This window comes from Felis catus, chromosome C1, assembly GCF_018350175.1.
Source record: "Felis catus isolate Fca126 chromosome C1, F.catus_Fca126_mat1.0, whole genome shotgun sequence".
Lineage (NCBI taxonomy): Eukaryota > Metazoa > Chordata > Mammalia > Carnivora > Felidae > Felis > Felis catus.
Window position 1 is genome coordinate 24,772,566 of NC_058375.1, and position 27,879 is coordinate 24,800,444.

The window sequence follows — 27,879 nt, forward strand, 5'->3', positions numbered from 1 at the left end:
TGGTCTGGGCCCACTATTATGAGAGGATGTTCTTTCTGCCTCCTGTAAGCACTGGACCCCAAAGTGGGCCTCTTCTGCTTTTATCACGAAGGAAAAGTCAAAGTGTTGGTCGTCCATCCAATTCACTATCTCCCAACATTACAGGGTCAAAAGTCCAAGATATGAGCAGCCTAGGTTGGGTGAGGGGCCCAGAAGCTGCTCCACACCTTTTCCTCTCTCCTGGGATGGTCCAGCTCACAGACAGGCCTCATCCAGACACCTTTGTTCAGATAGTTTATTTGAATTCACGACAGTGATAGTGATTCTGATTGAGATGCCTATGGAGAAGTACCCCACCCTCTCTGAAGGAGGATTCAGGCTGTGCCCGCCCTACTTCCGATATTAATAACACACAGCTGGTTTAGGGAATGTCTCAACCCAACAGAATCAAGGGAGAGAAATTCCAGGAGCCCTGGGGGCTGGCCCTGCCCCCAATGCCAAGCCTCAAGGTTGGCGGCCACTGGGGAAAAAAGCTGCCAACCCCTCGGTAGACCACTAGGTTCTCTGTTTTCTCTTCCCCTTGCTTTTGGAATCCCACAATTTCCTGTTGGGGAAAGGCTGTAATTAGCCCAGTTCAGGCACCAGATCCCAGACAGAGACAGCCGCTGGGATAACTCTAGGAAAACAGGAACCAATATTTTTCCAATTAGGACGACTGTGGCATAAGCCTTTTCTAGGACTTCTATTGAAACCAGATTTCTCCAGTCAGCTGCCGAGGGAAGAAGGTAGAGCTGAGCTCCCTGCTGCTGCCTCACCCGCATGACTACCTGGGAGGTCAGCGGCTCACTTCAGCCAGACAGGATGGTTCTGGATTCTGGGGAGGCTGAGCTGCCGCTTACTGAGTCCCACACCTGATAAAGTCCCAAACTTCCTGCTTTGGTGTCCTGGGAGATGGATAAATGGGTGACGGACGGAGCAAATTAAGACAGCAGATGACTCAGGGTGACGGGAGAAGGGAGGAAGGTGCCCGGTTGGCTAGCTAATGTTGCCCCCTTTCAGTGATTTACAGGAGATGCACCCCAGCTTGGTCATGAAGTTGGCTTCCTTCCACTGTGCGATGCACTCCTCGGAGGTTTTAAAGTCAGCCTGCATGGAATAAACAAAAGCAGTGAATGTGGGGACAGCGGGACTGCAGGAGAGCAGGCTCTCTGATGCTCTAGCAGTGTGGACAGGCCGAGCTTCTCTGTGAGCTGCGCACCCAGCTCATTCTTCACCTCGGGAAGCTCATTTTAGGCATTTAGTTTAGGAAAACAGTCACGAGTAAGTGCAAAGGACTATGTACTGAGACCTCCATCTCAGCGTTCAAATAGTGAAAACCCAAAGAGAATCTCAACGTCTAATAAGGTTAGATAATTTCATTAAATTATAGTAATTATGATACAATAGTATACACAATAAGATCCCCCTCTCACTGTTTAAAAAGATGGGGACGTTTTTCTAGCACAAAGTTAAATAAACATATGGTGGGACTCAAACTGTAAATATATCATCTCCATGTATAGAAAAAGTCCAGAAAGAAATGACCACTAATGCTATTTTCTAGTATCACTAGGTGGCAACACTACGCATATTTCATTTTCTTCATATCCCCTCCACTTTAGACATTTCTACGATGAAAATTTTTTATTGGGGTGCCTGGGTGGCTCAGTAGGTTAAGCATCCAGATCTTAGTGATTTCACGGGTTTGTGAATTCCAGCTTTGCATCGGGCACTGTGCTGACAGTGTGGAGCCTGCTTGGCATTCTCGCTCTCTCTCTCTGCCCCTCCCACATTCTCTCAAAAATAAATAAATAAACTTAAAAAAATTTTTGATTTTATAGCCAGAAAAAATAAGTGATTTAAAAAACCAGTCTGGAGGGGCGCCTGCGTGGTTCAGTCGGTTAAGTACGACTTTGGCTCAGATCATGATCTTGCAGTGTGTGGGTTCAAACCCCATATCAGGCTCTGTGCTGACAGCTCGGAGCCTGGAGCCTGCTTCGGATTCTGTGTCTCCCCCTCTCTCTGTCCCTCCCCCACTCACACTCTGTCTCTCTCTCAAGAATAAATAAACATTAAAAAACATTAAAACAAAACAAAACAACCAGCCTGGAAAAGCAGAAAAGGAGGGAGCGGGTAAAACCACCCGCCATATGCAGGAGGACGGATGGAAGTAGACAGCACTCTAAATGCCCCCCGCCCGGAAACATTCTGGCTGAGCGAGGAAATGAGGTATTAATTCCTCATTTGCTCATAATCACACATGTTGGTTCTATGAGGAGAGTGAACTGTTGCTACTTTGTTCACAGATGTAGCCCGTGTGCCCAGAACAGTGGTGGGCATACACAGCAGGGGTTCAGCATTTGTTGAGGGAACGAATGCACTCAGGGGTCACAGGGACAGGCTGTATGGAGTCCATGTCCCAGAGAGCAGACAAAGAATGAGTGGTTCTAAGATCAAGGTAGGCTGGGGGTGGTGGTGGGACCCTGGCTTCATCCCTGCTGGTGACCCTGTGTGGCCTTGGCAGGTATCCTGCCAGGTACAACAGGGACAGGCCTCTGATCACGGGCTAAAGATCAAGTGAGGAAACGTCTGAAGTCCCTCACACGGTGCCTCAAATAGCCCGTCCGTGCTAGGTACGTGCGAGGGCTCCCGTGCTGCTCAGACACCTCCTCCGGGGCGGTCTGGACTGAAGGAAGAGAGGGGCTCAGACGCAGGAAGGCCCAGCGGGGGAGAGGGCAGTTGTGGACTCAGCAGTAGCAGTCTGGGGACACGGCCCAGGCCAGAGAGGGGGCACTGTAGCTTTTTACCTGCAGCTTCTCGAAGACCTTCTTCTTGGGCTTGAGCTCTTCATCCGGTTGGCCCTTCTCGTAGCCCTTCACGAACACTCGCTCCCCGGGAGCAGAGCCGGCAGGAGGGTCCAGAGGCTCAACCTTGCGGTTTACCCCTTCTCTGGGAAGACACACAGGAGAAGGAAAGAGTGAGACTATGGACTGCCTGCAGCGGCCAGCGAAGCCAGAGCACCGGGGCCTTCACTGCGGGGCTTTAGGGCCTCCTCAACGCCAGAGGCCCAGGAAGTCCTCGGTGCCGTACCACATTTGTGCGTTGGGTTAACCGGGGCTAGACTGAAACCCTCTGTCAGGAGAGACACCGAAATCTAGGCTTTTAGGGGAGGAAGTATGACATAACAGAGACAGCAAGGCCTGAAGAGCCAGTCAGAATTAGTCTTGAATCCTGGCTCCATCTCTCACTAGTAGAGAGACTTGGGCATGTACCTGCTGCTTTGAACCTTCAGTTCCTGTGGTAATAAAATTAACTTTGGGTAAAGCGCTTCATTCGCAGTACGTGCGTGGTGAGTAATTCCTTCACGCATCATGTTTTGGACAGTTTCTCCAAGTGTTCCGCCTGATGCCTGGAGGGCATCACGTGGGCCAATTCCCTGCACTTCCTGCCCCCCACGCTCAGGCCCACGCCCCACCCCAAGCTCTCACTCACAGAGAAGCACACAGAAGCATGCCTTGGGACTCGACACCCCTCATCTTCTGGGGTTTCAGATTGCACAGCACCACCACCAGCCTATCCCGCAGGTCCTCCTCGGGCACAAACTGCACCAGGCCGCTCACCACAGTCCGTGGTTCAGCTTCCCCCACATCGACCTTCTCCACATACAGGCTGTCTGCGTCTGGGTGCTGCCGGCAAGAGAGGTTAGTCCCGGACGGTATCGTGACGGAAGGGACCGTGGGGGTCCGGTGAACCCTCTGACTGCTGAAAGGGGCATCTACTCTCCAACAGAGGCTCCTAAGGGACCCTCTGCAGCAAACTCCTTCCAGGTCCCAGAGAGCAGACAGGAGGATGGGCCTTGAAGCTCCATTTTACTCTCCCCCAAGAGGCAGGGTTTGACTAACATGAGGTGCAGGGAGTCTCCTGCACAAGTAAATGGCCTGGACTGTCTGGGCGGCTACCGCTATGGCCACATGCTACACCGGCTGAGTCCTGCGTGGCCTGGAAGATGAGCGGAGGACAATGCTGGCCTCACCATCTGAAGGAGGCAGCCATCTCAAAGTACTTTCAGTAGTCTCTGTAGTGAAAAACAATGCTGGGAAAGAAAGAAAAGTCCACAACAATGGTCCCAGGTCGCTGGCTGCATAACCTTCTGTCTCTGGGTAAAAGGAAGTCCCTCTCCCTTCCCCATTTGCAGGGGTGGGTGGGATGGGGCAGGGAGACAAAGTGGCTGTTCCAAGATAAGGCCTGCAGCCAAGTCCAGACAAGCCAGTAGAGACCAGAAGAGTCTATCAGACCAGATTTAACTGATAAGCAAGCTCCCTCTGACTAATATCCTCTCCTCCCCAACCCCGGCTCTGAGTTCCTGGCTGTGTCTGGTTGCAAAAGGTCCAGAGGCAGCAAAGGGAAAAAAAGCCTGACACCTGGAACTAGACACCTGTGTTCTGACTTGCAATATGACCTCAGGGATGTTACTTCCCATCCCAGGCCAGGTTTCCTCCAGATGGAAACAGACAAACGTGACCCCTATCGGCCTCTCTGGGATGTGGTGAAAAATGAGTACCTTGTCCACACTAATGACTTTGCCCACACGGATATCCAGCCGGGATGGGATGACCTCCTCTGGTTCTGAATTCTTGGCAGGACCTTTGGCAATCGGCTCTGGGAAAGAAAAGAACGCCAAGGGATCAGAACTCTCTTCCTCTGCCATAACAGGCCAAATGCTGACCCCACCAAATGACGACACTAGCAGGGTTTAGTGCAGAATCCCCAGAATCTACCCATTTAGTTTTTTCTTATTTATTTTTTTTAAGTAATCTCTATGCCCGACATGGGACTTGAACTCATGAACTAGGCGCCCCTACTTACATCTTCTCTAAAATAGGACTGGCAACCTTTGGGAAGGGACAGTAGTAGCTTTGCTACCTCTAGTGTTTCTATTCATGCATCCCACATGAATTGATGGAGTCTTTTCTGGGAGAGTCACACAAAACCATGGTCTAACCCAACTGGTCTCTTAACTGAAGAGGATTTTGTGAAGTATGAGATCACAGGCCATGTCTCACACAGTAGACTGGTACGGCAGGACGTAATCACTTCACAGCATCGCCCAAACCAAAATCCAGATGACTCCAGCTCCATTCCAGGAGTCAATGGGGTACGATATTCCTGTACTTCGGGCCCCCTGGCTTCTCGGGCTCTCAATTTAAGGCAGACCTTCTTCTGAAGCCCACTGACAGGCTTTCTGTCCTGATGATGCCAAGCACCCCTTGGCCCTCCCCCTCCCTGGCTCGCCTTACTCTGCTTTGAGGGGTCTGGGTAGGCAGCGCTGGCCAGTTTCTTCAGTGCAGGAGTATTAAACTTTTCCCGGATAGGATCCAGCAACTTGTTCAGGGCGACTTCAACAGAATTCTTGAGGTCTCCAGGGTGTACAACCTGCAAAAGCGTCCAAAGGCTCTGTGAGATGGGGCGCGTGGGATGGGGCACAGGACGTCCAAGTCCACTAAGGATAATGTGTGTGGAGGGTGCAGGGCGTTTCCCCAGCGGTCTCTATTTTTTTTAAGTTTATTTATTTATTTTCAGAGAGAGAGAGAGAGAGTGTGCAAGTGGGGAAGGGGCAGAGAGAGAGAGGAGGGGGGGGAGAGAGAGAGAGGATCCCAAGCAGGCTCCATACCACCAGTGCAGAGCCTGATGTGGGGCTCGAACTCATGAGATCATGACCTGTGCTAGTGAGCTCCCAGAGCCGCCCAGACACCACTGCTCCCTACAGTCTTAATTGATCCTTAGAACAATCTTGTGAAGCTGACAAAGCAGAGAAGGGGAAACAGGTTCAGAAAGATTATCTCACTGTCTGAGAGTTAGGGTTTTTGACTCTGAATTCCATACCAACTTGAGGGTCTGTAGAGGCTGAATGTTTTTATTAGTCAAAGTCTTCTAGTCCCTCCATTCATGCTTAGAAGAATGGCACAAACCAGAGGCATTTAGAGGCAGAGAAACATTCACATATGCAACCCAAGGAGACAGCCCGAGGGGGGCCGAGCCGCGTGAGCCAGAAGAAAGAAGAAGGGCTCTGGAGTTAGACCGGGGTTAGAGTTCCAGCTAGCTGTGTGACCCCTGGACCAGGCAGTTAACTCCTCTAAGTCTGGGATTCTTCACTTAAAAGCTGAAGATAATACCTATATCTCAGAGAGTCAGAATGAGGATTAAATAACATAACGTGGGTGAAAATGGTGAGGAGTGCAAGTATGCAGTTAAGAGTTGAGCAATTCAGGGGCACCTGGGTGGCGCAGTCGGTTAAGCGTCCGACTTCAACCAGGTCACGATCTCGCGGTCAGTGAGTTCGAGCCCCGCGTCAGGCTCTGGGCTGATGGCTCAGAGCCTGGAGCCTGTTTCCGATTCTGTGTCTCCCTCTCTCTCTGCCCCTCCCCCGTTCATGCTGTCTCTCTCTGTCCCAAAAATAAATAAACGTTGAAAAAAAAAAAAATTAAAAAAAAAAAAAAAAGAGTTGAGCAATTCAATTCTTCTTGTGTCCCATGACTCGTGCTTTTATATCCCAAATCTGGCCTGAAAGCACCTGTCAGCTATTCCGAGGTGATGTCTCTTAGGCATGAACACCTGTAATACAACAATACCTACATTTTTGTTTCTAATATTCCTTCATTTCCTTGGGAAATTTTTGAGAGAGAGGCAGAGCATCAGTAGGGGAGGGACAGAGAGACAAGGAGCCACAGAATCCAAAGCAAGCTCCAGGCTCTGAGCTGTCAGCACGGAGCCTGACACGGGTCTTGATCTCACAAACTGCGAGGTCATGACCTGAGTCGAAATTGGACGTTTAACCAACTGAGCCATCCAGGGGCCCCAGGAATGTGTAATTTTAACAACAGGAAAGCTTTAGACCGGCTCTGTCCAAGATGGGAGCCACTAGCCTCACGTGGATATTTCAGTGTAAACCGAAATGCAGTTTCTCAGCTGCATTGGGCATGTTCTAAGGCTGACCAGCCACACGTGGCCAGTGGCAGCTGTGTGAGGAGGCAGTGCATACAGACCATGTCCATGGTCACAGAAAGTGCTATTGGCTAGTGCTGCTCCAAGCTCTTTTTTCAGACACATTTCTTCTATCCTTCTCGTTACTCCCACAAATGACCATTCACAGGACTGAGGAGTACAGTGTGGGTTTTGTGGCCGGCCTCAGACTGCAGACAGAAGGGTTTCAGAGCAATGGCTGTGAAAAACATCCAAAAGATGGGCTTTGAGGGCCGCAGAGCTCAGAGGTCACCGAGACTTTTCTTCTACTTGATGTTCTGTCCCTTACACAACGGTGTCCTGCAGTGGTCTTCCGGGCTCTGCCTGAACACTTCAGTGACAGGGACACAAGGTCAAGTGAGGCAGCCCAGTCCATCGCCACACAGTGGAGGTCACTGCACAGCTCTCCCTGATGTTGAACCCGAACACACCTACCCCCGTGGTCCCCGCCTGCAGACCTGGTTTAGCTTTCTGGTGCCACAGGAAGAAATCCAACCCCTCTCCCACGGGAATCTGTCATGTATTTGAGGATGACGGAACACAGGCCTGATTCCCAACTAAACATCCCCTGTTCTTTCAACTGTGCTCTTGTGACAAGGGCTTGGGTCTGTTCCCTATCACAGCATCCTCCTTCTCCCCACCAACACAGCCCAGATGGTCAAATAAACTTCAGAAAATTGAAGTTCAGGGCTGAATGCACAACCCCAAATGTACTCACAACAGTGGAGAACTGAATGATCAACTCTGTGGTTCCAGACTCTACACTTCAGATGACTTACACTAAGACTTCATTACGTTTCTGACAGCCCGATCACATTGCTGATTCAACCCAAAGTCCGAGTCAGTCAAAAGTCCCCATTTCATTCTCCACATGCACCATGGCCACATTTTCCCTTTATGACCTGGCCCTGCCTATCTCTCCCACAACACTCTGCCTCACCTTTTGGACTCATGTTAGATCAAACCACTTGTAATTCCATACTATGCTGTCTCACCTCACCATGTCTTTGCGCAATTTCTTCCCTCTGTTTGGAGGCTGTCCCCTCTGTAAAGCTTGACCAGCCAGGCAATCACTTCCGCCTATTATATTTCTGGACCATACATGTACATCGTCATCGTAGAGTCACATAGCAGTGATATTTGTTTCTATGTCTGCCTCTCCCACTGGACCATGAGCTTCATGAGGATTTTCTAAAATTTATTTATTTATTTATTTATTTATTTATTTATTTATTTATTTATTTTTAATGGTTATATTTATCTTTGAGAGAGAGACAGAGCATGAGCAGGGGAGGGGCAGAGAGAGAGGGAGACACAGAATTCGAAGCAGGCTCCAGGCTCTGAGCTGTCAGCACAGAGCCTGATGTGGGGCTCAAACTCACAAACCATGAGATCATGACCTGAGCCAAAGTCAGTTGCTCAACGGACTGAGCCACCCAGGCACCCCTTAAAATTTATTTTTGAGAGAGAGAGGATACGAGTGAGTGAGCAGTAGAGAGAGAGAGGGAGAGAGAGAGAATCCCACGCAGACTCTGCACTATCAGCGTGGAGACCAAAGTGGGGCTTGGGCTCATCCGGTGCAGGGCTCGGGCTTACGAACTGTGAGATCACGACCTGAGCCAAAGTGGGATGCTTAACCGACTGAGCCACCCAGGCATCCCCTTCATGAGGATTTTTTTTTTTTTTAAATTTTTTTTTCAACGTTTATTTATTTTTGGGACAGAGAGAGACAGAGCATGAACGGGGGAGGGGCAGAGAGAGAGGGAGACACAGAATCGGAAACAGGCTCCAGGCTCTGAGCCATCAACCCAGAGCCTGACGCGGGGCTCGAACTCACAGACCGTGAGATCGTGACCTGGCTGAAGTCGGACGCTTAACTGACTGCGCCACCCAGACGCCCCAAATGAGGATTTAATCCTCTGTAATGCCAGCCCCTACCATGGTGCCTAACACATGGGCACCTAGCAATTCTTTTGTTAAACTGTCTGTTGAGATCATCAGTACCCTTTAGCTAGCTACCTTCCACAGGTGTTTCTTTTTTGAACCTGGACTTTGCATCTCTCCCTGAAATGCTTCATCTTGCTGGGTTTGGTCCTTCATTCCAGGCTAAATCCTTTGCAGAATGATGAGGACATCAATATATGAGCTTCGTGCCATCTGCCCATCTAAACTGTGAACCACCCGAATCCTCATTAAGACACTAACACAATACACATCAGCATCAAGCAGAGCCTTGCGGCGCATATTAGAAACCTGGCTGGGCCAAGATGGAGACGTCTGTCAGAAGGAATTCAGTGGGGATTACTCCTCCTTTGGTATTACCTCATCAGCAAAGTCCTTTTCCAGGTCCAAGTAAGCGGTGTAGGTTTTGTTTCCACCCCATTTCTCATCTCGAAGGATCACAAACTCTGTAAGAAAATGGATCTATGCCAACAAACTCATTGATAATGGCAGAGTCAGCATTTCTAGCTCAAATATTATGGGTGTTTTAGTTTTTATTATATATTTTGAACTTTATATGGCATTTTATTGTTCTTAAATCAGATGAGCTAGCAAACCAGCTGGCACCCAAGCTCAAGGGGAAGGATCGTGCCTTACATTTCTTTTGTATTCCTCTAATTAAGCATGCCTGCCTTCATCTCTACACCCCTGCCCACCCTGACACCCCGCTTAGAACCTAACCTTGGTAACAACCCCACGGGCAGTGAAATGACATCCCAACTCCAAATGCACGTCGGTATATGAGAAGTCAGAGCACAGAATCAGGGAAGCCATCGGCGAAGGAAGATTCTGACAAATCACAAGGGCAACCTCAGCACTACTTTTGCTACCTCGGCCTGGCCTCTGAGAAGCAATAAAAGGGTGTCTTACCAGACTTAAGGGGAAAGAGGACATGCTTGATGAAAGACAGAACTCCGTTGTTCTCCACGTTCCCTGGCTCACAGAAGGCCTTCTTTAGTTTTTTCTTTACATCCTCCTTCCGGTCAAGGAGATCAATCTTGGACTCCTAGAAGCCATGGAGGAGAAGGGACCTCTTATGGTGGGAAATGAGATATGCTCAACGAATCTGTGTATTTCCATTTTTTTTTTTTTTAAACGAAGGTTTAAACAGTAACAGCTTCAACAAAAGCAGAATTAATCAGAGTCAAGAGCCACTCACAATATTGCTCCCCCAACAAAAATAATTAATTCAGTTTTCCTGTGTTCTTTCCAGGCCTTGTCTATTACACACAGAATCGTTACAAATCTGTAGTTCGAGAACAAATGTCTACTCTTTGCTTTGTCACTTGAGACTCTATCATAAGTATTTCTGAGTGGCTACCTCACCCTCACTTGTAATTTTTATGGTGTATTATAGTCCCGATTACTAGTGACAATATAATTTCTTTAACGATTTCTAAACTGTTAGATTATGTTCTAATTTATACAATTTATATATATTACAATGAATATCTTTGCAGAGTTGTTTTTTTTTTCCTCCTTCTCTGAGATTATTTCCTTAAGCTACCCAAAACTGCTAGGCCCAAAACGATTTTCTGAAAGGGGAAGACTAATTGACATTGCCACAAACAATGTGTGAGGGGACTTGTTTCACAGCAAGCCCCCACACTAGGTACTGTATATTACCTAGAGCCATTTTTCCTTTTTAGGGTAATAGGAGTTGTTTCTTATTTTGAAGTGAGTAAACTCACGGATCTCTGGGTTCACAGTGGTTACCAAATTCCGGTCCACGTATGCCTGTGTATGAATCACCTGGGGTGCTTGTAAAAAAATGTGAATTACTGGGAGATGAGTCAAAATCTCTTGAGGTTGGGCCAGATATTTGTATCTTGAAAAAGCTCTCTGTGTGATTCTGATGCAGTTCGTGTTCAGGAACTGCTGCTAACTAACACGGACTTCCGGGGTTAAGATAGGGCGAGTGTCGGGGCGCCTGGGTGGCGCAGTCGGTTAAGCGTCCGACTTCAGCCAGGTCACGATCTCGTGGTCCGTGAGTTCGAGCCCCGCGTCAGGCTCTGGGCTGATGACTCGGAGCCTGGAGCCTGTTTCCGATTCTGTGTCTCCCTCTCTCTCTGCCCCTCCCCCGTTCATGCTCTGTCTCTCTCTGTCCCAAAAATAAATAAACGTTGAAAAAAAAATTTATTAAAAAAGATAGGGCGAGTGTCACCAAATAGGGTGAGTGATAGGATATTTTGTCAGAGAAATAGCTGATACATGGATCATCTTAACATAGAGAAAAACGAATGAGTATATTCCTTTAAAAATAATAAGAAAAGTTTCCATGCATATATTTACTGATCTCTGATCAAAGATTGAGAAGTCAGATTTAAAGAACTGGATGGGCACCCAAACGTGACTTCAATCGGAATCACCTAGTAGAATCTGAAAGAAAATACAGATTCCTGAGTTGTTTCCCAGAACCGCTTTATCAGAATCTCTAAGAACAGAGTCTAATCAATGCTTTCCCTAGGTTGTTCTCGAGGTCAGCTGTGTTTGGGAACCCCGAACTCAAACTTCCACATCTCTGGGTTCCACAGAGCCCTCCATTCTGTACCCTTCGTGATCAAAACAAAAGTGCATTTTCCCTAAGCAGTACTTTTAAATGTTAAAAAATATTGTATTTGTCATATTAGTTATATCAAATATCACTCTAAGAATCAGGATGCTATTTGGTGAAATGTAACCCTCGCCTCATTAACCTCATTAGTAAGGCTGAGATTTACCACAGTCGATGAACGAAAACATTACTTTTGCTTGTGTGCTTTATCACACAATATCACAGCAGTAAAATTGTTAAGATTATGATTGGATCCTATCAGGACTGCTTCTGGGTCCTTCAATACTCAAGAACCACTGGAATTAATGGGATGAACCTCAGATTCCTTGGAATTCAAATCTACAAGAATTCAAGTTAGCCAGGTAACTGTTCTTTTGAGTCTTCAATATCTTCATCTCTTGCTGAAGATTTCTTTCTTTTAAAGTTTAAGAGGGAGAGAGCGCACATGCACGAGCAGGGGCAGGGCAGAGACAGAGAGAGAGAGAAGAGAGAGAGGGAGAATCCCAAGCAGGCTCCACACTGCCAGTGCAGAGCCCAACGTGGGGCTCAATCCCAAGAACTGTGAGATCATGACCTGAGCTGAAATCAAAAGTCGGATGTCCAACCAACTGAGCCACCCAGGCATCTCTCTTGCTGAAGATTTCTAAACTCAAGTCAGAGTTGGCAAACCTACCTCTTCTGAGGAGCTCATTTTGCTGCCAGTTAATCCTGGAACCATAGGATTCATCAGATGGACCCGTTTTGAGTAACCAAGTGCAGGGAGGTACTGAGGGGTTAGAAAGAAACACACAAAGCAAATGTTAGTATAAACTCCTCCTCAGTGTCCTGATCCCATCTAACTTGGCAAGCAACTTAATAGTTTGATATAGTCCTTCCAATCTCTTTTCCTACTGAGTAGACTTTTTTTCTTTTTTAAAAAAGTTTTTATTTAAATTGCAGTTGACATACAGTATATTAGTTTCAGGTGTACAATATAGTGATTCCGCACTTCTATACAACACCCTGTGCTCATCCCAAGTGCCCTCCTCAATCCCCTTCACCTACCTAACTTGCTCCCCCCACCCACCTCCTCTCTGGTAACCATCAGTTTGTTCTTTATAGTTAGGAGTCTGTTTCTTGGTTTGCCTCTCTCTCTTTTTCTCCTTTGCTCATTTGTTTTGTTTCTTAAAATTCCACATATGAGTGAAATCATATGGTATTCGTCTTTCTCTGAGTGATTTTGCTTAGCATAATACTCTCTAGCTCCATCCACATCATTGCAAATGGCAAGATTTCATTCTTTTTTGTGGCTAATAATCCATTGCATTGGATATACAACCTTTCGATGGTGTATACAATAACATAAACAAAGTTTTCCCTACTGTTTTTCTACTAGTATTATGTTGTGAAGCTATTGGATTTACCCTACCACCATAAACAATTATAAAAGCTGGCATTTGACAGCAACAGGTGTAGGACTATGAATTTTGAGAGAAGGGAAAGCAAAGGTGACCCCACACTCACCCTGGCTTTCTCCTTGAGGGCATTTTCCCCAAACGAGGTGCTGAGAGAAAGAGAGTCTGACGAAGGAGAGACAGAGACTGGAGTTCTGGGCTGCCAGGAGGCTAGGACTGAGGAAAGGTTCTAGGGAGAAGTGAGCCCCCTCACCCCCAAATCGAAGTCAAAATTCCCCACTCATTTATTAGCTGACTCATAGCGATGTGTGCATACGGAGATGCCAGGAAGCCTAGCAGAGAACAGGTGCTGGGAGGCTGGCGATCTGCGCACAGACTTCAGAGGCTGCACAGTGCTGGGGAGACAGAGGTTGAAGTTTAGGTCCACTCCAAGTGGAGAGGTCTTTGTGAACACCCTGAGATTTGACTTTGAGATCCCAGAAAGGCTGTATCCTAGGAATAAGACCCACATTGTAGAAGGGCAAACTGAAACAGACTTGTTCTTTTTTTTTTTTTTTTTAATGTTTATTCATTTTTGAGAGAGAAAGAGAGAGGGTGAGGGAGAGAACGTGCACAAGCAGGGGAGGAGCAGAGAAGAGAGGGGGACACATAATCTTTTCTTTTTAAGAATTTAAAAAATTTTTTTGAATGTTTATTTATTTTTGAAAGAAGACAGAGCATGAAAAGGGGAGAGGCAGAGAGAGAGACACACACACAGAATCTAAAGCAGGCTCTAGGTTCTGAGCTGTCAGCACAGAGCCAGCCCCATTTGGGGCTTGAACTCATGAACTGTGAGATCATGACCTGAGCTGAAGTCAGACGCTTTGATTGAGCCACCCAGGTGCCCTGAAACAAACCTGCTCTGACAAAGCCTAAAACCTGCCCCAGACAGGATCAAGGTGTTAAATCAGTAATTTAACAGCGTACAGAAAACACTGCACCCTATAAGCATAATCCAGAGTCTCTACCACATATCTACGATATCTTTGATACAATAAAAAAAGTATTAGAAATGGGGAGAAGCAAAAAAATGATTGATAATTAAGAGAAATAAAAGCAGACCCAGGAACAATCCAGATACTGAATAAACAGATCAGGATGTCAAAATAACTATGATTGGTGTGTGAAAGGAAACAGGAAAAGATGGACAAACTGGATAAAAGAGAATTTTGTAAAAGGGAGCTGGAATCTATAAAAAAAGAACCAAATGGAAGTTCTAAAATGGCACAGTACAATATTGGATGGATTTAACAGAAGACAGGATTGATAAGCTTGAAGAAAAGTCAGTAGAGAATAACCAAACTAAAGCACAGAAGGGACAAAAAAAAGAAAACAACAGAACAGAATATAAGAGACACATGGGAGGGGCACCTGGATGGCTCAGTGGGTTGAGCGTCCAATTTTGGCTCAGGTCAAGTTCTTGCAGTTCAGGAGTTCGAGCCCCATATTGGGCTCGCTGCTGTCAGCCTGTCAGCGCAGAGCCCGCTTCAGATGCTCTGCCCCCTCTCTTTGCCCCTCCCTCACTTGCGCTCTCCCCCAAATAAATATTTTTTAAAAAAGACACGTAGAACATAGTCAAGAGGTCTACCCTATGTAGAATTAGGGTCCCAGGGCAGGAGACAGAGAATAAGACCGAAGCAATATTTAAGGACATAGTAGGGGACAATTGACTCAAATTGCTGAAAACAGACTAGGGAACCTCAGCAAAATCCAAGTAGGATAAATATCAAGAAAACTATAGCCAAAAGACATCATTGTCAAATTGCTGAAAATCAGAGACAGAGAAAACCCTAAAAGCAGCCAGAGAAAAGCAGTTATTACCTCTAAAAGAGCAACAGTAATACTTATAGGTGACTTCTCAATGGAAACTAAGGCAGCCAGAGACAATGGGATGACTCTTTAAAGGGCTAAAAGAAAAATAACTGCCAACCTAGAATTTGATATCCAGTGAAAACAAAAGAAGGATGTTTTCAGACAAAAGAAAGCTGAAGGAATTCATTACTAATGACCTGCACTACCAACACCAAATCCAAGGTGGGGGCTCTGCAGGCCGAAGGAAAATGACCCCAGAAGGAAGCACAGAGGTATAGAAGTGCAGGAAGGAGTCACGAATACCAGGAAGGGTAAGTAGGGATGAGTATACCTGAAAACTGACTGCTTGAAAAGGAGTTATAATGAAGTCTTTCGGATTTAAGATATATGTAAAAGCGAAATATATGACAATAGCACAAAGGGCAGGAAGGAGTTAAATTGCAGGTTCTTACATTGTTGAGAAGTGGTTAAAATACCTAATTTAAACTGTAATAAACTACACAGACACATGTTGTAATCTCTAGAGTAAGGATGAGCAAAACTTCTCTGTAAAGAACCAAAAAATAAATATTTTAGACTTTGGGACTCTACTGCATATTCTTTTTATTTATTTAAAAGAAAATTTTTTTAATGTTTATTTTTGAAGGGGAGGAGGGGCAGAGAGAAAAGGAGACACAGAATCCAAAACAGGCTCCAGGCTCTGAGCTGTCAGCACAGAGCCCAACGCAGGGGGTAAACTCATGAATCACGAGATCATGACCTGAGCCAAAGTCAGACACTTAACAGACTGAGCCACCCAGGTGCCTCTCTACTGCATATTCGTCTTCATGTTTTGTGCAGCCCTTAAAAAATATAAAAACCTTTCTAAGAACTTGTGAGTCACACAAAAAACAAGCCATAGGTCACATCTCTGCTAGAATAATAAAAGTAGGTTCAACCAAAAACTTAACAGAGGAGATAAAATAGAATAATGTGAAATACCTAATTAAAAAATTGACATTGTAAGCATTCCCCATTCATTAAATACACCCCAAAACCATAAGCCGGTCAGAGAAAGATAAATACCATATGACTGCACACACATATGGAATTTTTTATTTAAAAAAAATTTTTTTTAAGGTTTATTTAGTTTTGAGAGAGAGAGACAAGAGACAGAGCCCAAATGGGGGAGGGGCAGAAAGGAGACACAGAATCCAAAGCAGGCTCTAGGCTCTGAGCTGTCAGCACAGAGCCGAACGTGGGGCTTGAACTCACAAACTGCGAGATCATGACCTGAGCTGAAGTCGACCGCTTAACTGGACTGAGCCACCCAGGTGCCCCAACACATATGTGGAATTTAAGAAACAAAACAAATGAGCAAAGGAAAAAAAAAGGTGTGTGGGGGGGTGGAGAGTCAAACCTAGAACACCCCTAACTATACAGAACTGATGGTTACCAGAGGGGAGGTGGGTGGGGGCCTGGGGGAATGCACTGAGTCATCTATAGAACTGGTGAATCAGTATACTGTGCACCTGAAACTAATATAACACTGCATGTTAACTACGCTGGAAATAAAATTAAAAACTTAATAAAAAAGACATCCAAAAACCATTTTAAATACACTATACAATATTCCATTACAAGGAGTTATCATAACATATTTAACCAATCACTTGTCATTGGATAGGAATTTATTCTAGTTTTTTAAAAAAAGATATTTAAAAAAACTTTATTTGAGAGAGTGCGTGCAAGGGAGAGGGGCAGAGGGAGAGAGAATCTTGTTTTTTTTTTAAGTTTATTTATCTTGAGAGAGAGACAGAGAGAGCATGCGTGCACAAGTGGGGAAGGGGCAGAGAGAGATGGAGACAGAGAATCCCAAGCAGGCTCCACACTGTCAGTGCAGAGCTTGATGCGGGGCTCAAACTCACAAACCGTGAGATCATGACCTGAGTCCAAGTTGGATGCTTAACTGAATGAGCCACCCAGGAGGCCAAGAGAGGGAGAATCTTAGGCAGGTTCCACTCTCAGCATGGAGCCCAACGTGGGGCTCAATCCCATGACCCTGGGATCATCACCTGAGCCAAAATTGAGCTGGGCATTCAACTGACTAAGCCACCTAGGCACCCCAGATTTTATTTTTAAGTAGTCTCTACACCCAACATGGGGCTCAAACTTACAACCCTGAGATCAAGAGTTGCACATTCTACTGACTGAACCAGCCAAGTACTCTTATATCTAGATTTTTCCTTTAAATTGATAATGTGATAAGTACTTTAATATATAACCGAAATTGCACTTTTAAAATTATTTCCTTGGGGTGCCTGGGTGGCTCAGTTGGTTAAGCATATAATTCTTGGTTTCGGCTCAGGTCATGATTTCATGGTTCGTGAGTTCAAGCAGAGCCTGCTTGGGATTGTCTCTCTCTCCCTCTCTCTCTGTCCCTCTCCTGCTCACACACTCTCTCTCTTTCTCAAAATAAATAAACTTAAAAAAAATAAAGAAATGAAATAAAATTATATCCTTAACATTAATTTGTATAATTATTAGGGCAAACTACCCTTCAGGAATTTACATTTCCACTAACAGTGTTTCCTCCATGCCCTTGCCAAGATGAGGTTTTGAGCAGCTTTCAAAAATACCAACCATTTCTCAAGTCCTTTTCAACTTACTCACGTTCTTTCCCCAAAAAGAACTAAAGGGTTTGCTCTGATTTCTTCCTTTAAACCCTGCTAAACCTCAACTCACATGAGTGGTTTATATAAGATTCACAGCAATACAGACTGAATGCTCTGAGAAAGATCAGTAGTTCTGCCTGGTGGTACCTTTCCCTAGAAACAGTGCTACTAGGGAAGAAGCAAATCCAACAGGTCTGGGGGCAGTTTCCTGGTGGCAGCCAGAGCATGGGCTTTTTTTTCCCCTTTTTTAAATGTTTTATTATTTATTTTTGAGAGAGAGAGAGCAAGTGTGAGTAGGGGGAGGGGCAGAGAGAGAGAGAGGGACAGAGGACCTGAAGGGGGCTCCATGCTGCTAGCAGAGACCCTGATGCGGGGCTTGAACTCATGAACCGTGAGATCATGACCTGAGCCAAAGCTGGATGCTTAACTGACTGAGCCACCCAGGTGCCCCTACACAGGTTTTTGTTTTTAAAAAAAGATTTTTCTTTTTTTTTTTTTAATTTTTTTTTCAACGTTTTTATTTATTTTTGGGACAGAGAGAGACAGAGCATGAACGGGGGAGGGGCAGAGAGAGAGGGAGACACAGAATCGGAAACAGGCTCCAGGCTCCGAGCCATCAGCCCAGAGCCTGACGCGGGGCTCGAACTCACGGACTGCGAGATCGTGACCTGGCTGAAGTCGGACGCTTAACCGACTGCGCCACCCAGGCGCCCCAAAAGATTTTTCTTTTTAAGTAATCTCTGCATCCAACGTGGGGATCAAACTCACAACCCCAAGACCAAGAGTCCCATGCTCCACTTACTGAGCCAGCCAGGTCTGAGTGCTAATTTCTGCTCAGTCGTTAACTGTGTGATAATGGACAACGTTCTTTCTCTGTAGTTATGAGTGGTGGGACTGGGATATTCAGTAAACTGTAACTGCACACCTCTGAGGCACAAAAGAAAAAAAAGAAAAGAGGACACCAACCTTTTCTGCAAAGGTGAAAATCTTTCTCTGATCAACACCTCCAAACTGGGCATCTACTTTCAAATACTCTTCATCTAAGGCCTGTGGGGGGAAAAAAAACACATGAGCACAAACTCCTACTGTATTTCTTCTATATGGATCTGAGAAATCAGAAGCTTGAAATTCATTAGGTTTTTTTCAGAAAGTAAAGCTAGGAAGCAAATAAGCAGCATTCAGCCTCCCTGTTGGCCTCAAGAGCGGGAGAAATGTTTGCTGAATGCCTGTGGTGAATAGTACTCCATGTGGATGTCATGGGGGAAAAAAAAGAAGAGCTTCTGCCTTTAAGAAGCTCACAATCCAGTGGGGGAGGGAGGGAAGAAGGAGAAGACACAATATGGTCGTGTCAAAGATACAGTGAGCAAGGCAGCCTGTGACAAATGTCAGATAATGGCATAAGAATAAAGTGCTGTGAGAGGTCAGGAGAAAAGGGCACTATTAAACTGGTAAGCAAACAGGTATTGTCACTACATGCCAGGCCTAGAACCAGCCGTGTGGACGCAGAGTTGAATTGGACCCAGACTCTGCCTTTAAATAAGCCAATTAAACAGTTGAAAAGAGAGACATGTTAAACAGATAACTTGAGTACAGTATGCGAAGGGCTACCCTGGATGTTCATTCACGGAACAGTGCTAACACAAAGAAAGAAAGAAAGAAAGGCTGATCTCTAGCTGGTCAGACAGGTGGCAGTGAAGGCTTCCTGGAATCAGACTGTGGGCTGAGCTTGGTTTTGAAGAATACATAGATGTTTTTCACCACGCAGCGGAAACAGATGTCAGAGGGCACAGAGGTGTGAAATGTCTAGGGAAATTATGAGTGATTCGGTCTGCAAAAGCACAAACTTCAACGGATGCAGGAAGTGGTTAATGATGGCATCAGAGAAGTAGGGACCCTAAATGTCATGCTAGGGTGCTAGCATCATCCCGGCCCACACCGTAGAAAGACCATACCAGTAAGAGGGCAGACAGAGCACTGAGTGGAGGCCTTTGGATTAGAACAAAGAAAATAGCTAAAAGGCTGCTATGAGAGTCCAGGTAAGAAACAATGCTGAACCAAGTCAGTGGGAATGTAGAACAAGAACAAACCTAAGAGATTTTAAGAAGCAGAATTGATAAAATTTCATGTCTGGTTGAATGGAGGGATGAGGAAGAAGGAGAGGAAGAGAAAGGTGAGCAAGCAGGAATAATCTACAACAGCACTGTCTAGTAGAATATTTTGGAATGATGAATATATTCTCTGTGTTGTCCAGTAGGTTAGCCACTAGCTACATGTGGCTTGTGAGCACTGAAATATATGTGAAAGATAGCCAATGTGACTGAAACCTAAAAATTTTAATTATTATTTTACTTTTTAGAAAGAGAGCGCATGAGCAGGGGAGAGGGACAGAGGGAGAAGAGTGTCTTAAGGCGGCTCCACGCTCAGCGCAAGAGCCTAACACAGGGCTCGATCCCACAATCCTGGGATCATAACCTGAGGAGAAACCAAGAGTCAGGCGCTCAACCGACTGAGCCGCCCAGGTGCCCCAATTTTAATTATTTAAAAAAATTTTTTTTGAATTTTGTCATCTTTCTCCTTGTTCATACAAATATAATGTACACACACATGAAATATGATGTGCTTTGTTTAACGGAAAATAGGACCATGCCTGAAATTTATTTTTGCACCTCACTCTGAAATTTTCTTCACTAAAGTGATTATGATTAACACAGAGAAGATGTGTGACATTGCAAAGCGTTCTCTGGGAGGTCTGGTCTCTGTGTGCGTCCTGTACTGTGCAGACATGAAAAAACAAACCCATTTACTACATATGTGTAAACAGCCTGGTCATCAGGCCATTTTCAGTCAATAGTCACATCCAGTGGAACTCTGTACAGAAGACTTAGGGTGAGGTTTGTAAGTACGATCTGTAAATAACTGGTATGAATTCCCATGGATACCTGTGTAAATAGATTTGTTGGCTGAAATGTACTTTAAGAAAATATAACATCTGGGGGCACCTGGCTGGCTCAGTTGGTGGAGCGTGTGGCTCTGGATCTCAGGGTTGTGAGTTTAAGCCCCACATTGCGTGTAGAACTCATTTACTTAAAAGAAAAAGAAAATTATAAAAAATCTGTAAAAAAACTGATTTGTAAACTAAAAAAAAAAAAAAGATGTGTGAGATAAGTAGCGTTTTGAAGGACAGATGGGGAGGATCTACAGCTGAGAAGTCAAAGGCTTGCAAGAAAGGGGAGGGGAGGGAGACAGGAAGGAAGGCCCACAGCACAGCCAAGGAACGGCAAGTACATGGACTTAATGGAGGCTGAGAGAGAGGTTTATGACCAATAGTTGGAAACAGAGCAGAAAAGGTCACTGGGCGATTCCCTCCCTCGAGTACCTGCAGTCCAGGATACAGCAGACCACTCAGCAAAGGGTGTTCCACCTGCTTTACCACCTCAGCCCCGGCTTTCTTGGCATCATGTTGTGTGACCACGGAGGAGAGTCTGTACACATCGAGTGTGTACTCTCTGAAGAGGAAAGGAAGAGGGGACAACTGTGAAACTGGGCCAAGGCCTCACTATGATCCTAAAGCACATTAATTCACTCTCCCATTCCAAGAGAGCATGGCGGCCTGGTAGCTCCTAAAATGTAGTGGTCCATCCTCTTATTCAAAATATCACTCTATTTTTTTTTAAGTTTATTTATTTGAGAGAGAGAGAGAGAGAGAGAGAAAGAGAGAGAGAGAGAGAGGCAGAGAGGGAGAGAATCCCAAGCAGGCTCCACGCTGTAATCACAGAGCCCGATGTGGGATTCAATCTCATGAACTGTGAGATCATGACCTGAGCTGAAATCAAGATTCAGACACCCAACCCACTGAGCCACCCAGGAGCCCCTGAAGGTCTTAATTTTAACTGGAATTCATTTATCTTTTCCTGTGATTTGTGCTTTTGGTGTTTTTGTTGAATCTTCCTTGCCCTGAGATTATAAGATAGTCTTACATATGTACAGTCTTTTTATGTTTTATAGTTTGGTCTTTACAGTTAAATCTCTAATCCTCTTGGAATGGAGGGATCAATTTTTTCCCCATATGGGTAACTAATTGTCTTGCACCATTTTTTCTTAAAAAGTATATTCTTTCTCTGCTGATCTGCAATGCCAGCTCTGTCATAAATTAAGTTTCCATGTTTATGAGGATCTATTTCAGAATTCTCTATTCTGTTCCAGTGGTTATTACTCTATCCTCATGTTATATAAATGACAAAGGATTTGCTAGGAATGCAAAGGATTTGCCAGGAATTCATAAGGAACTCCTAAAAAAAAGAAAGGAAAATGGGCTACTTGCAAAGATACTTCACAGACAAGGAAACAAAAATGGCCAAAAAAGACATGAAAATAACTTTTTTCAGATAAATATTTTCAAGTATTTTACTCCTACACTTGAATGGTAGTTCAGGTAGGCACAGATTTTTTAGGCTGTAAATTGGTTTCCTTCAGAATCTTATTTTATTTATTTTTCATTCATTCATTCATTCACTCACTCACTCACTCACTCACTCATTCATTCATTCAGAGCATGTGAGCAGGGCAGGGGCAGAGCGACAGGGACAGACAGAATCCCAAGCAGGCTCTGCACTTTCAGCACGGAGCCCAATGCAGGGCTCTAACTCATAAACTGTGAGATCCTGACCTGAGCTGAAATCAAGGGTCAGATGCTCAAACAACTGAGGCACCCAGGCACCCCTAACATGCTAGGTTTTAAGACTCATCTAGAGGGACACCTGGGTGGCTTAGTTGGTTTGGTATCTGACCCTTGAGTTTGCCTCAGGTCATGATCCCAGGGTTGTGGGATCGAGCCCCACATCGGGCTCTGCATTGGAGCCTGCTTAAGATTCTCTTTCTCTCTCCCCTTCTGTTCCTCTCTCCCACTTACCTGTGAGCACGCAGTCTTTCTCTCTCTCTTAAAATAAATAAATAAACAAATAAAAATAAACACTAGCATGATATAGATTAAATTAGCAGTACTAAAAAAAATTTTTTTGAAGTCTACTTATTTATTTTGAGAGACAGAGCAAGCAGGGAAGGGTGGAGAAAGACTGAGAAGAGAGAGAATCCCAAGCAGGCTCAGCACTGCCTTCGTGGAGCCAGGTGTGGGGCTTGAACTCACAAACTGTGAGATCATGACCTAAGCTGAAACCAAGAGTCGGACGCTTAACCGACTGAGCCACTGAGGTGCCCCAGCAGTTTTTTAAGGGCATCTTAGATTAATTGAAATACAGTGTATTTTTTTTTTTAAAGATTTTATTTTTAAGTAATTCTACACCCAAAATGGAGATCGAATTCATAACCCTGAGACCAAGGGTTGCATGCTCCATGGGCTGAGCCAGCCAGGTACCCCTGAAATACAGGATCTTTGTATTCCCACTTTTGTTTGGTTTCTGGCCACTGAGTATTCTTGACTAATTTTTCAATCTACTGATCTGAAGCATTCAGGAAATGTAAAAAACATTTTATCCAGCATTTTTTAGTTGATTTCAGCAGTAAGGCTGGTCAGAACACCTAGTGTGACAGACTGCTGGAAACAAAAGTCCTTATCCACATCTCAAACACTCTTACAGTTTTTCTGTCCATCTCTCTAGGCTGTATTCTAGGCGAATCTCTAGTTTTCTCTTCAACTTTATTCAGTCTAGAGTTGATGCCTTCTATTGAAGGCTGGTTTGTGGGGCTTTTTTGCTTTTTTAAAGTTTATTTATTTACAATCTCAACATCCAACATGGGGCTTCAACTCATGACCCCAAAATAAAGAGTCACCTGCTCTTCTGCCTGAGCCAGTCAGGTGCCCCTGTGGGGTTTTTTGTTTTGGTTTGGTTTGGCATTAATGACTAATTTTTACATTTCTAAGATTTTTTTTTTCAACGTTTATTTATTTTTGGGACAGAGAGAGACAGAGCATGAATGGGCGAGGGGCAGAGAGAGAGGGAGACACAGAATCGGAAACAGGCTCCAGGCTCCGAGCCATCAGCCCAGAGCCTGACGCGGGGCTCGAACTCACGGACCGCGAGATCGTGACCTGGCTGAAGTCGGACGCTTAACCGACTACGCCACCCAGGCGCCCCAACATTTCTAAGATTTCTAAATGATTCTTTTTATTTCTATACATTCATTTTCATTTCTGCCTCTGTTTTATAATTTCCTTTTTAAAAATGGATGTTATTCCTTAGCATGTTAGATCTATGTCTTTTTGTTAATATCACAGATAGAACACTCAAAAATGGTGGGCAGCTTGGTTTAATTCTTGGTATGCTTATATTCTAATCTCCATAGGCCTGAAGTTTGATAAAAGTCCCTAAAGACCCAGGCAGGTGACTAATAGTGCCCCCATTCCCTGGCTCTACTCTCCTTGATAGGTAGGGATGGGAATAGGAAAAGGGGAAAAGCATTCCTTTATGCTTTGGCTTTAAGCAGTAAGCCTGGTTTGTCCCCACTGCCAGCTTCCTGCCTGGAGCCCAGCAAACCTGTAACTTCATCCCAACTCACCAATTTGCATTTCAATTCTGTTTCTCTTACCACAGAGATGTTTGGCTTGTTTTTGAACCTGGCTATGTCCTTTGTTTTTTTGTTTTTTTTTTTTAATGTTTTTATCATTGCTGTTGTCTGGAACAGAGGGAGTGCATCAAAGTGCACACTTACAAAGCCATCTTTCTTTGAAGTCACTTTTGTATATATAAAAAGATCAAGTGACTTTGAAGCAAGGTAGCTTTATTTATTTATCCCATCTCCTCCTACCCCAAATTCTGTTCAATTCTAGAATAAAAACCTTGCCTGAATCCTTCACTGTTATGATCCCGGTACCTAGAACAGAGTCTGGCATATAGTAAGAACTCAATAAGTGTTTGCATGACTCCTTCCCTCACCTTCTTCAGGTCTTGGTCTAATATCTTCTTATCATAGAAGTCTTCTCTAACCACTCTATTCAAACAGAAACCCCCCACTCCCCAAGAACTTTCTCTCCCCCACTCACCTGCTTTGCAGCACCTATCACCATCTGATACACTATATATACGTTACTCGTTCATGTGTTGTCTTTGGCTGTATCCCCTTGCTTAAATGTAAGGCCCGTTAAGATAGGGGTTTTTGTTTTAGTTTACTTCTGTACACCCAGGACCCAGAACAGGGCTTCCCATCTAATAAGTGCTTCATAAATATCTGTAGAATAAATGTAAATATAAACGGAATCTCAGGCGCTCTACTGAAACTGTGGATTCAAACATCTGTGTACGTTAGAGTGTTATGTGCCTTATTTGAAACTTTTAATGTTCAAAGTGAGGAAGGATAAAGAAAATTATGATCAATGAAGTAAAAAGAGAAATGAACTTGTAAGCAAGAGATCTGCGCTCACATCCTGGCTCTTCTACTTACTGAAAGCATAAACTTGAGAAAGTTAAATCTGCATGTGTTTCCTTATCTGTGAAATAGGACATACCAATGCTTACCTTAAAAAGTTGTTCTGGGGTGCCTGGGTGGCTCAGTTGGTTAAGAGCCCGACTTCGGCTCAGGTCATGATCTCACGGTTCATGAATTCGAGCCCCACGTCAGGCTCTGTGCTGACAGCTTGGAGCCTGGAGCCTGCTTTGGATTCTATGTCTCCCTCTCTCTCTGCCCCTCCCCTGCTCATACTCTGTGTCTCTCTCAAAAATAAATAAACATTAAAAAAATTAAAAAAAAAAAAGTTGTTCTAAGGGTTCACATGCAAAAGTGACCAGTAGAGTGATACATAGTTTAATTGAGGTTTTAAAAATTAAAAAAAAATATGGAGATTATGAGGCGGCAGGGAGAAATGACTTAGGAAATTACTTAAGTTAAAAATATTAGGACAGAAAAATTGTATCTTTGCTAATATTACAAGTATGAATAAAATTGATAAAAGTATGAAGCAGTAAAAATTGTTGGGGAGATGAGAAACAAGTGAAATATTTTTCTTTCACATTTATTTTATCATTATTTGCTAAGGCTGGAGGCTGGAAGGAAAAAGGGAGGCTGAATTGTTTATCAATTCATCACTCCTCCATACGCTGGGAGCCCAGCAAGGCCAAGGACTTTGCTTTGGTTACATTTGTATCTCCAGCAAGATGGATAGTACACAGGCCTTCACAAGTCACTACATTTTTGATGGATGAGTTAAGAGGACAAAGAGTATAAATTTTTTAATGGCTTTTAATTGGTAGGGCCAAAGCCTGCTAATCCAAATTTATAGAGTGCCTGGACTCCACAGGACCTGTAATTAGCTAGAAGCATGAGAGCCACAAGGAGGGTGGATGATCCAGAACTTACTTGCTGAGCTGGTAATCAGTGCCTTTGACGAACCTGAGCTTCTCCAAGGGCACACCAATGCTCTCCAGCATTGCCTTGATCACATTCTCATAGTAGCTGGTTCGGAGTTCTAGAAGTTCCCATGGGGCTTTCATGTTATCCAGGTAAGCGTGAAGGTCCGCAAACAGAATCGTCACCTGGACATAACAGATGAGGGACCGCCAAAATGTGATTCTGTCCAAGTCCCTCCAAACACCCCTCTTTCCCCTGCCCTTGTTAAATCTCTTTCTTGGCCATTCCCCAGGGAACTCCTTGATTTATAACCTTACTTCTTACCTCACATCCTGCTTTCAGGAAGTCTGCAATCTTAGACATAGGCACGAAGTAAGCCACGTGTGGCTTGCCTGTGGTTGCTGTTCCCCAATAAACTTTAAGCTCCCGCTCCTTGAGTATCTCCTTCAGCTTGTCTTCCCCCAGAACCTCCTGTTGTGGAAGCAGAAGAGCTGGTTTAATGCTGGTGCCCCACCTTGCTCATCCTTTACCCTGTGGCAAGGAAAACAGAAGCATGTGTCATTGGGGGGTCTAAGCTCAGAGCCAGCAGGGAGGTCCAGCCATGCTCTCAGTGTCAAGTGACAGTCAACCTAAGTTGGTGCTGTTGCCAGTGAAATGCCACCATGTTAGAAAACTGGACACGTCCCTACATGCATGATCCCTTCCATCTACTCTAACTCATGTTCCTTCCTTTCATCGTCAACTTCTTGAAATAGTTGTCTCTTCTTCTGGTCTTTATCCCATGTTGCTAAATTCAATGAAAACTTTTTTTTTTTTTTTAATTTTTTTTTTCAACGTTTATTTATTTTTGGGACAGAGAGAGACAGAGCATGAACGGGGGAGGGGCAGAGAGAGAGGGAGACACAGAATGGGAAACAGGCTCCAGGCTCTGAGCCATCAGCCCAGAGCCTGACGCGGGGCTCGAACTCACGGACTGCGAGATCGTGACCTGGCTGAAGTCGGACACTTAACCGACTGCGCCACCCAGGCGCCCCTCAATGAAAACTTTTTAGTCCTCACTCCCTCCCGGAACACTCTCCTCTTTTGGTCCTCCCCTATTTTATTCTCTTAGTTGTCCTCCTACTTCTTTGGCTGATGGCTCAGATTTCTTGGCAGCGGTTCTTCTTCCTAATCATTAAATATTAGCAATCCTGGGGCACCTGAGTGGCTCAGTCAGTTAAGTGTCTCATTTCGGCTCAGGTTCTCATGGTTCATGAGTTCGAGCTCCGCTTTGGGCTCTGTGCTGATAGCTCTGAGCCTGGAACCTACTTCGGATTCTGTGTCTCCCTTGCTTTCTGCCCCTCCCCCGCTCGCGTGAGTGTGTGCGCGTGCGCGCTCTCTCTCTCTCTCTCTCTCTCTCTCTCTCTCTCTCTCTCAAAAATAAACATTGGAAAAAAATTTTTAAGAATTAGCAATCCTTGCAGCCCTATCTCTTCTCTTCTTACTCTACATTCTCCCTAACTGATCCCTTTCAAGTTGCTTCAGTTACTACTCATGAGCTACTAACGACCAAATTTCCTGCTCATACCCATATATAGAACAGTGTACTTGTTATCAACCCAGTTAATTCAAACTCAGCATGTTCAAAATTAACCTCATGCTCTCACCTTCCCACCTCACTCCCCACCCATCTTTTTCATTTATAGTTTCACCCCAGCGCAGTAAATGGTAACTATCATTCACCAAGTTGCCTAAGTTACCCCAAAGCTCCTAAATCCTCCTCCTCTCTGCCTCCATCGCACTTCCCTGGTCTAGGCCATCAGCTCATACCAGGACTACTGTAAACAGCTTTCTAACAGCTTGCTCTCTCCAGCCCATGTTCCAGAAAGCAGCCAGAGAGATCTTTAAAACTCAAAACTTGATTAACTTGTTCACCTATTTAGATACTGTAATGATTTCCTTTTGCCCTAAGACAGTATTGGAAAAGTCCTTATAGGTCAATATGCTGCTAATAAAAGAGATCTTAGTGTCTCTTCAAGGGATGGTTTGGGGAGGCTGTTGGAAGCCATGAAAGACAAAAACTGTTTTGCTGGTTTGAATCACCTGTTAG

General features: G+C 44.8%; 2 protein-coding genes across 3 annotated transcripts in view; one reads left to right on the forward strand and one right to left on the reverse strand.

Moving 5' to 3' along the window:
- Positions 1–260: 260 nt before the first annotated feature.
- Positions 261–27,879, reverse strand: part of YARS1 (tyrosyl-tRNA synthetase 1) — a 29,515-nt gene continuing 1,896 nt past the window's right edge. The window contains exons 2-13 of one of the 2 annotated variants that reach the window (XM_045035491.1): positions 26,115–26,261; positions 25,800–25,975; positions 20,869–20,998; positions 18,459–18,539; positions 12,267–12,359; positions 9,910–10,045; positions 9,361–9,446; positions 5,316–5,451; positions 4,580–4,677; positions 3,511–3,704; positions 2,826–2,967; positions 261–1,125 (exon numbers count right to left, since the gene is read on the reverse strand). In XM_045035491.1, coding sequence (XP_044891426.1) covers positions 1,015–1,125; positions 2,826–2,967; positions 3,511–3,704; positions 4,580–4,677; positions 5,316–5,451; positions 9,361–9,446; positions 9,910–10,045; positions 12,267–12,359; positions 18,459–18,539; positions 20,869–20,998; positions 25,800–25,975; positions 26,115–26,261 — 1,530 coding nt within the window. In that variant the 3' untranslated portion in view covers positions 261–1,014. Of the gene's footprint in view, positions 1,126–2,825; positions 2,968–3,510; positions 3,705–4,579; positions 4,678–5,315; positions 5,452–9,360; positions 9,447–9,909; positions 10,046–12,266; positions 12,360–18,458; positions 18,540–20,868; positions 20,999–25,799; positions 25,976–26,114; positions 26,322–27,879 lie in introns of both variants that reach the window. The other variant, XM_045035492.1, reaches the window with a different exon arrangement.
- The window catches only part of S100PBP (S100P binding protein), a 47,929-nt gene continuing 39,553 nt past the window's right edge, over positions 19,504–27,879 (forward strand). The window contains exon 1 of the mRNA XM_019836604.3: positions 19,504–19,528. The gene's annotated coding sequence lies outside the window, so the exon portion shown is untranslated. The remainder of the gene's footprint in view (positions 19,529–27,879) is intronic.